General features: G+C 40.8%; 1 protein-coding gene across 3 annotated transcripts; it reads right to left on the minus strand.

The window, feature by feature from the left end:
• Positions 1–2,592: 2,592 nt before the first annotated feature.
• On the minus strand, positions 2,593–9,505 carry LOC124134108 (baculoviral IAP repeat-containing protein 7-like). Of its 3 annotated transcripts, none has more exons than XM_046498765.2 (3): positions 9,245–9,436; positions 7,735–7,852; positions 2,593–4,169 (listed from the first exon to the last, which is right to left on the minus strand). In XM_046498765.2, the coding sequence occupies exons 1-3, from the start codon at positions 9,305–9,307 to the stop codon at positions 3,145–3,147; spliced, it is 1,206 nt and encodes a 401-aa protein (XP_046354721.2). In that variant the 5' UTR covers positions 9,308–9,436; the 3' UTR covers positions 2,593–3,144. The 3 variants fall into 3 exon arrangements, 2 of the variants coding, with proteins under 2 accessions (XP_046354721.2, XP_046354722.2); XR_006861058.2 differs by lacking the exon at positions 9,245–9,436 and adding an exon at positions 5,171–5,225 and having other exon boundaries at positions 4,036–4,169; positions 7,735–8,547; XM_046498766.2 differs by lacking the exon at positions 7,735–7,852 and having other exon boundaries at positions 9,245–9,505.
• Positions 9,506–10,182: the final 677 nt, after the last annotated feature.

Consider the following 10,182-nt stretch of genomic DNA (forward strand, 5'->3'; position numbering starts at 1 on the left):
TTTTCCATTTTGTGAAAAATCATGTCATCCAATTTTTTTTATGACCAATCTTAGAATATCATTTCTGATATTTTGTTGTTGACTTTAAATACCTATTACTGATAACACATTTAGAATTTTACTTGTGCTGTCTTTGCACTTGTCTGGACAAATCACTGATGTCTGGCATGATCATACCAAGTGGTTGGTAGAATTATGTCCTCTTTTTGTCCAATTCGGACCTCCATACACAACTTTTCTCTGTGCCGCGATACGATGGAGTTCTCTCCCTTGTCAAACAGAGCCCGGCTTTTACACGGAGCTACTGATGTAAATAATGAACTTTTATCAGTAAAATATGCATTGTTTGATGAAAAAATAAATGATATCTGATATAGAGAACACGAATAATCATAAAGGTGAGTGAGTGCATTTTGTTCCGTTTAGCGTACATGACAAGTACCGCGATACCCGGACACACTGGGTAGGAAAAGAACGTCAAAATGTGTCGCTCTTTTACCATTATGAACGTCAGTTTAGCGGTCAGGTGATCGGCCTCTCGTGCAATGGAAAACTCGTATATCATGTAAACTTCACATTAACAGTTTGCAGGCAAGTACAATACTACCCATGCTTACAGGCTGCATTTGAACCAAATACACAACATGGCAGCATATTTCTGCAGGCATCCAAGTGAGTAGGTATTATCTGTTGTTGAATGGACACAACCCGCTACCGTGGTGTCGTCAAATATTTCCGTCTGAAACTCCAACAGCCATCCATATGGACATGGAAGCGACTGGAGGGAATGGTGCTCCTTTCATTTGCCAACGTAAGAGGCGGAGTTCAAGTAGAGACGAGAGAGCCTCCAAGATGATCCAAGATAAGAGTGAGTGAGTTGGGTTTAATTAACGGCGATTTTAACCGTATTCCCGTTATATAACGGCGTGTCAGCTTAATGTGGGAGGAAAGAAAGCCCGAAGTGATGCAGGTCTTATAATTATCAAATGATAAGTTAACTCCATTAACGCGCAGTCCATCATATGCGTTTCAGAGCTAATAAGCCGCCTCTCGTGTTGGCTGTGAATGGCGAGGTGCTTGTGCGTGCATACATGTAAGACTATTTGGTGCACGCCTGTATTTGGTGCTCATTATTTTATGGTCTCCGGGGGACCGTATCAATGCTCAAGGAACTCTGGGTACTTGCAATGTATTTTGTGTTTTTGTCAATTCCAAACAATATCATAATAATGAAATGAAATGTGTATACATATGTGAAGAATGTGAAATACGTACATGGTGATGTCGAATTACTTGTATATCTACGTAATAGTAGACATGTCCTCGTATTTGGATTTTCGGACGCTTAAATAAACATTCGTAGTTTTCTCGCCATTCACATGAACATCTGTAAAACATCTTGCTCACTTATGAAAGACAACTTTATCTCAAAACAGGCCATCAACCGAGTATATACAAAGTCACTATGACACCACACCTCTCGTTATAGCGCGAGTAATAACATGGCCGCCAGAAAACATACGACGTCAGACGATATAGATCTAGTGCTGACAACGAAAGACAGTTTTGACGGGGTCCCGTTTTAGTCTTTTCCTCTCTAGGGGAGGTAACTCTAAATATTCCCGATCAAAACAGTTGTTCTCCAAAACCATTGGCATTAAAATCAGATCTTAGTTCTCGCTACGGCTAAACAATGCTTTGTTTAGCGGTAGCGAGAACGGAGGTCTGATTTTAATGAGATTGTCTCCAAACTGAATAACCAATGTACTTCTCTGTAAAGAATACCCTGGCAAAATCAAAGTACCTTTTTTGGTGGAACACACCCCAACTCTCTTTCGCATATAAAGGTCATTTCTGGTGTTCCCCTCCGTAATACTGGAGATAGACTGTCGTTCTAAAGCGGCGTAAAAACATACCCACATACAGTGATCAGCGGTTTCCCAAGTAACCGGTTGTCTACGTTCTTGTGCTTTCAAACCTCAGACGTTTTTTTCGCGATAATGAACAAGAATAGGCTATCATGACGACGTCTTCAAGCGCGTGCACCTGTATTTCGGCCAGGAGACAAATTTGATTGGTTTGTTTGTTGTTTAACGCCACACTCAGCAATATTCCAGCTATAAGATCGTGCTATGTAATCGAGTCTGGACCAGACAGTCCAGTGACGTCAGGATATCATGCTTGATATTAATTGGGATACGATGACATGCATCAACCAAGCGAGCCTGACTACCCGATCCCGTGCATTTGTCGCCTCTTAAGACAAGCATGAGTTGCTGAAGACCAATTCGAACAAATCTAAATGCAGAAACAGCCAGGAAGGTATATCGGGTACATTTCTTTAGTACCCTACTAGATCTATAAGATAATAATCTCCAAAAAGCAAAGTAACTGTAAATAACTAGCCTTTTAACTACGCTCAAAAAACAATAAATTCATCTTCATTTTGCCTCTTCAAGAAAACTCGTATTGTATGATGTAAATACAGTGAGTTGCCGTGGTTACGACAGACATCCTTCTCCTATGACTGTTCTGTTCCTATATTCTTTATCACCAGAACATGTAGACTAATGACTGCAAATCACCAGGAAGTTGATCAGCATGATTTATTTGATGAAAACATACAATTTAAGCAATACATGCAATACATGGCTCCTGAGAGGAATTACTACCATTGAACAAAGGTGAAAGTTAATTACAGCATTACATAGAGCGTCATGCTCAATACTGATAATAAACTTTTCTACATCGAGATATTTGTATTTCAATCCTTATTTGTAACAAGATATATATACCAACCATATATTTGAGTAAACTGATTAGAAATACGTTTTCTGACGTTATGACAAAGCACAGATTCAAATGAAAAGAATCACCATCTTAATGTATTTGAGAAATATATTTTTCGTTGTGCAAAAAAATAAATAGAAGCGCTTCATGTAAACTACAGCAAGTCCACGTAGGTAGATGATCATATCTGAATAAACCTGATTATCGCATGATCCAAACACCCAGGGCAAACATGCATACACACTTGTATGACATGCTCCCTGAAGTAAGAAGCACCACATCCACACCTTAATAAAGATCGTCCAGATACCCAAATACATATTGTCATGGAATCATTGTAGTTTACAACCTGTGCTACGTGATGAACACCGTCACCGTCCCAAGTATTGTTTTCTTGCACACGATGCATTCATTCACTTTAGGTGCGCAAGCAGAGCACGTGACCAGATGGCCACAGGGAAGGAACAGTTCACTGACAATCTCCTTCTCGCATACCCTGCACGTGCGTCTCTGTTTCAGAAGCTTGTTCTCCTCCGCCAACCGCCGAGACGAGGGTCTCATTGGAGGATCAGTGCGGGAAGTCGACGATGTTGTGGCTAGTTTTGTATCCGAAGAAGTTAGAGTTGTAAGAGTGGAAGGAGTGTTTTTCTTTCTTGCCCCTTGTTTTGAAGATGGAACATTGTCTCCTGAAGTGTACGTTCTGTCAGCCTGTGTAGATGGCGTTGTTGCAGCCCACAGTAAAGGAAGGGTCACGCTTTTTTCCGTTGTCTGACTTGTTAGGTTATTAGCTTTTTCAGGTACTCGTCTTTGGTTAGATGCACCAGTAGATGTCGTATCCTGTATGTGGTTTGTAGCACCAGTGGCTTCTTGGCATGCACCAGATGGTTCACAAGGGTTCTGTCTGCCCGCGTCATTTGTCAGAGAACCTTCAGATTGTTCGGTCTTCTCTCCTTCAACTGTCCTCGTAGCAACTCCGAGTTGGTTCAGGTCTGTCTTGTTGATGAACTGACAGTGTTCCGAGTATCTCTGATGTTCGACCACAGGATCATGTTCTTCCTCCCAGTCTCTCAGAGTTATCCCACACTGGAAACACGTGACCCGGTCAGCTGACCCGATGTAAAAGAAGCCAGCTGCTGCCAACTCCTCGGGAGTTTTGGGCACATATCTTCTCGGCCAATCAACGAAGGAGTCTAGACGTGCCCGCAAATGTTGGTACTGGGGATGTTTTGGGGGCGGAGTCTGTCCCAGCTTCCGGTACAAGGAGACGATGAAGGGGCAGTGAGTCCTCCTGGTGGCGTGTTCGTGTAGGGCGTCATCTGTGTCCGTCCAGTTGAGGAGCTTCAGACCACAGCGTTCACACTCCACCTTGTCACCGATACCTATAAAGTTCACGGACAATGCAAGGCGATGAAAGTTGTACAAGATAAGGCAAATATTGCGATTTGGGGCTTGATTGCGCATTTTAACAGTACAGATATTTCAATTACATGAAGACATGCAAGCTTAATGCTTGAGAAGAAGCCTAAAAACGTCACTTGTGTAGTGAGACCCATTAGCAGAGGGATTGTGCTGACAACGAATCTGGGATTCGAACCTAGCATCAAAATATCCTCAAATTGCTAAGAAGAGCATTAAAATTTTTTAACCTATGCTGGTCCTAAGAGGCGACCAAATGGATATGGTGGTCATGCTTGCTTGATGGCGTGTCATCGTACTTGGCTGTCTGGCTCAGACTCGACTATTTCCAGGCCGCCGTCATATTATTGCGGCCTTAAACCAACCAACCAACAAACAATCTTTATAACCAGTATTTGTTCTTGTGTAAATACTACGTTGAGTACTTAAGAGTCCTATCGTCTGGAAGACGACTGGAAGATGCATTTGGAGGTGTATTAACACATATATCTAACAGCTTGTATTTAATGTCTTTTCAAAATTCAAGCAAGGGTATAGAAATACAGTCTAACCTGGTTATAACGCCCAAGGTTGCCAGAACGGATTTCCCACCATTAAAATTCCCTGGATATATAACTGGTTATACCGCCAACCTTCCTCAGAACAAATGTTCCAATGCCTTTGCAAGGTGGTCAACTTCAGCACACCAGCTGCTATGATCAGGTGATACAAATTACTTTGCTATGTCCACTCAGTACACAAATAATATATACGTTATATTTTTTCTGTTACATATGCATGTACTGATTAAAAGTCTCGTTACATTACACTGAATTTAATTAATGTACATGTAATCATGTATGCTTGTTTTTGACCGAGTAGAAGGTCTTTCCTGGTTATAAAGCCACCCAGGTTATAACGCCAAACTCTTCCTGGAAAATATTGGCACCAGGGTAGACTGCATTGCAAAGGTAGTTCCTCTTACCATTTCAGCAAAAGTGAAGACGTCTCGGTTCCTGATCAGCCTAACGTCTTTCTGTCTAACAAATTCTTGTACTTGATTGTAAACAGAAGGATTAACAGCCAGGCGCTGCAGGGTAGCCATGCATGATACAATGTGTGAAACCAATCTTTTTAGTTCAACGCTCTGATACTGCTTGAGCACTATTAAACGCAGCGGGAGAACACAGTCTCCCACTTTATTCTCTGAACCACACTAATACAACACCATTCGACATTCCACACAACTTACTGTGAATATCTGGCGTGTTGAGTCTATTGTACGTTTTCGACAGTGTCAAGACAATGATATAGTGTTTCTGAAATACTGTCAAATAGGGATGATACCAGGGCCCACTTGCACAAAGCAATCTTAGCGCTAAGACTGTTGTAAGCCTATGCTGAAGTATGGGAGTTACGATCATCTTAGCGCTAAGATCGCTTTGTGCAAGTGGGCCCAGGTGTTCATGAACAGGTGAGTATATCCTGCCTCACCGATGGCACCCGCAACAAGCACAAGCAGGGGCAAGTCAATTAAAAAAACACGGGAACATATAAAAGTCGAAATAGGGAATTGCATCGGATATAATTTTTGTCATTGATGCGTCACTGAAACGCCTTCCACATATCTTCCATAAAACGTTTTGAAGGCTTTGCTGAGGCCTTGAATGTTGATACCCTACTCAACAACTATTGAGCAAGAGTCGTATGAGGCTATTTGAAATCCATTTGAGCATGCTCAAAAGTTGGAATATTGCTCGACAGAATGTTGGCTATTGGAAAGTTGAAGTCATACTTTTTGTCATACAGTCTTCTGGAGAGTCTCTTTATCCCTCCGAGTCTTTATGCATAGATCAAAATGTGAAACAGATGAGACGGTCCCACTTGTGTCTTTTATTTCTATATCAGGTGCTATATCAGTGGAAGGGACTTAGCTTGTTGGCCATAACTGAACGATTCCAGATCATCGGTATACCCGAAGATCAAGTTAAACCTCTTCTGATTTTTTCCAAATAAGCAGAAATTCCTATTTATATGCATACAGAAACAGATCAGCAAGAAGAGGGAGACAGTTGGTGCCTCAAGGGATGCCTACTTCTTGACCAGATGTCTAATCCTCAAATTTCACACAGATGTTATCAATGGGAAAGTACAAACATCGACAAATGACATCTCCTACCACTTTTGACAAATTGTCCTGATCCTCTGAAGATAGAGATGTAACTTTATCTATGATCATAGCGTTTGGTAATATATGTTCCATGGATCAAGGAATAAATATCGGTTTGTCGTGTGCGATAGTGATGTAAAGAGTTGAAAAATCAAATGTTTTGACAGAATTGAACTTGGTTGCTTTCTGAGATTGTGAAAGTTCAAGGAAATCCTTTGAGGTTTTGAGAATCCACATGGTTTTAATTCCACTAGTGTCAAATAATTTCTGGAAGTATAAAGAAGTCCTTCCTTGGTTTTATTAAATATCGTTGTTAATATTTGAGACGGGGATTTGGTGGTACATTTGCTGGACCCAGTAATATATCTTTCTTCGTGTGGACTTTTATGGAGCATTGTAATCAAGTACAAATTGGACATGTCTTTAGATGTTAGAATAAGTCAAAAGGTGATACCCTGATGCATGGTTTGTGCAGATTTCTTTTCCAGTTAACATACGGACCAAATAATGTGGCATTATTTGATATGTCTTTTGTGCCAAGTTATACCATGTCAATTACTGCATTATTTTTAGCAGTGGGTTTCAAGCCGTTGTCATCATCATTTCAACTCAAACACCGCAGCCTGCAGAATGAACCCAAACAAGGCTATGTAGCTCACCTGCATTTTTCTGGAATATCATTTTATATAAGAACGGTCATACGAGTGCAAAGGAGGATACGCCGAAGAAATAACATGATCCCCTAGTACATAGCGTCCCCTAACAGTGCATTACATCAGAGAAGTCACAGGTTGTAGTTTGGACAAATATCACAACATATAGCAAAAACATAATGTGAGCGCCTGGTGTCGCCACCAAGTTTAAGTGATCTAATAATATAATTTCCACGGCTATTTTCTCTTACTAATAATTTTGACAGTCGTTTTTTTCCATTTTCTTAGCTACAACATTGATTGAATAAGAAACAAACGTTCAGCTTAATAAATGGGGTTTTAAAGAGATGTCAAAAATGCAGTAAAACTATGGATAAATGGTGTTATTTGATGGTTCAAAACCAAAGATCATGCACAAACAAACGCACATTGAATGCTATTTTCTATATGTACCTGTCATAAAAAAATGACCCTTTTATAAAATTCAATGACACTTGCAGCGACCATATCTCTCGCCGCTAATGTTTGAGTTACCAGATCCTGTTGATTACGTTTTTTGATTTGCCAGCACCATACCACTGCTTGTGAATTTCACCAAATAGTTAAACGCATGCTTCTCTTCGGGTTCCCCTCTAACATTAAGCTGACAAGCCTTGATCTAACTGTAATACTGTTCAAAGTATAGCAGTAAGCCCGACCTAGTCGCTCACTCACTCACTCACTCACTGTAGGGGTGTGATCCGCTGCGTACCCTTCTTCCCCTACTCTCGTCTGGGGTGCGTCTGGGGAAGGGACAGCGGTCTCGTACATCAAGCTTGGTAGACATCGCATCCGTACGATCATACTAAATCAGAAATTGAGTAGCATATGGAACCACATAACATGTTCTCCCCAAATAATCACCTTGCACCACTGAATACCAAATATAATAAACAAGGGAGATAACTATGGATATACAACTATATTACAAAGACTGCGACGTTTCGGTGTAAATACTAACACTGTTATCAAGCTAGTGATGAACATCAATGTGAAGTAGAAGGTTATGTGGATAATTGATGTCCATACAAGGTAATATTTATACAACAGATAATGTATATAAGTATAAAGCCTGGTCGATGTCCATCAATAGGATTAACAAGGCACGGTGGGTAAAACAATACAGGGATTGATATGGACAAGTTGATTGGAGAGAGGAGATACGATTATATACGTCGCAGTCATTGTAATAAAGAAGTTGTATATCCATAGAATTATCTCCCTTGTTCATCATACCAAGTTCTAAATTCGAGGCTATTTTCGCCCCACTGGAAAAGTGAAATTTTAAAGATATTGAAATGTTTTTTTCTCTTTTGCACTACTCCAAACTTTGCCACGAACATAAGAATGCTAAAGTAAGTGGACAAACAAAGGCCTTCAAGATGCAACCTACGCATGAGTATTTCCCTGGGCCAAGGTGATATTTTTAATTTTTGTTTGTTTGTTGCTTGAAGACGCACTCAGCAATATTCCACCTATATGACGGCGGTCTGTTAATAATTGAGTCTGGACCAGACAATCCAGTAATTGATGTCATGAGCATCGATCCACGCAATTGGGATATGATGACATGCATCAACCAAGTCAGAGAGCATGACCACCCGATCCCGTTAGTCGCGTCTTACGACAAGCATAGTCACCTTTTACGATATGTCACCTCTTGGGTATTCATATAAAATCTCTTGGCCTTTACATTACGTATTATAATAATTTCCATGCACACAGGTTAAAAAGCCTGTTTTATCTGTTTCACATGAAGACATCAGCTAACTTTCATAACGATTTGTAATTTCTTTGCTGATTTCTGAATTATGAGGGGCGCGGGGAAATTCCATTTCGCCCCGATCATGTTTCTAGGGTTTTCAGCACCATACCCATGCTCGGGGGTTTAACCATTGCGGTAATTAAACGATTTTAACGTCTTAGACCTGCACCAATTCGGGTTTTTCTTCCACATCATGCTGACACGCCGTGATTTAACATGAATACTGTTTAAATCGGTATTAAACCCAGCCCACTCACTCACTCTGAATTATTCAGTCCCTGTGTTCCAAATGGTCATTCAGAAATTGTAATTCTGTCTGTGTTACAGCCTACACATGGAGAATCAATAGACACATTCACGATGTCTTTAGGTAACGGGAATGGATTTGGAGGCAGTTCAGGTCAAGTTGTCATTAGGTATACTGATGAATACCTGTGTAGATGAAGCCTGCTTTCGCCAAGGTGTCCCTGTCTTTTCTTCCCGTCCACGCAGCATATGTCCCGAGACGTCGCGAGAAATCACCCTCCCTGGAAATCCCGCTCCAAGCACAAGCTGTCCAGCTGTCTGTCAGTGTAACGGTAGTGTCGGTACCGGCCATTGATGCAGTATTTAAGCTTACAATGTATGCACACGCTCACTTCTCCAGATGAAGCGAACTGTCATATGTAACTGGTTATCTTTACGAAAGCCTCAGACTGTGACGTGGCGTTATATCGAATACTGAACGCGTGGCGCTATTTATAGAAGCAGTTCGTTGGCACATTTACTATACTGGTTTCGTGTTAACTGATTTGGTAAACGGTGTTATTCTCCGCCCCCCCCCCCCCCCCTCTTATTTATCCAGGGCTGTCTAGGTAGATGTTAGTAACACAAAAGGTGCATACAATACGTCAATCAGTAACCAGTATCTTAATCACTGGTTAACACGTAGACCCTGAAGGAAATATGTCCAATACAGCCCATGTAAGCCTCTAATGTTTGGCAAGTCTAGATTACTACAGTATGAAAGTGAAGAAAGTTTCGGGGCTCCTTTTTATTATATTTTATAACTACAACTTAACAACTGTTCTTTTTCTGTAAAATATGTTTATTTCAGAGACTAGATGTTGGTCTAATTAACGCGGTGTGGGTGACGAGGGCAGTGTATGACCCGTGGAGTAAGGTCACAGCCATTGACAGTGTAAACACACATTGTATAAACGATCTAGACAAAACGTTGCATTTCAACATCCGGCAAACTATTTACTTACAAAAACATACGACTAATGAGAGTTGTCGATTAAACATATGAAAGACGTTTGTATTAAACCTGAAACATCTAGGCTTTCTGTATAGGTGCATGCAGTATTCAGCTAACAATGTCACAGGCC

The sequence above is a fragment of the Haliotis rufescens genome, unplaced genomic scaffold (genome assembly GCF_023055435.1).
Source record: "Haliotis rufescens isolate VD_foot unplaced genomic scaffold, xgHalRufe1.0.p SCAF_1, whole genome shotgun sequence".
NCBI lineage: Eukaryota > Metazoa > Mollusca > Gastropoda > Lepetellida > Haliotidae > Haliotis > Haliotis rufescens.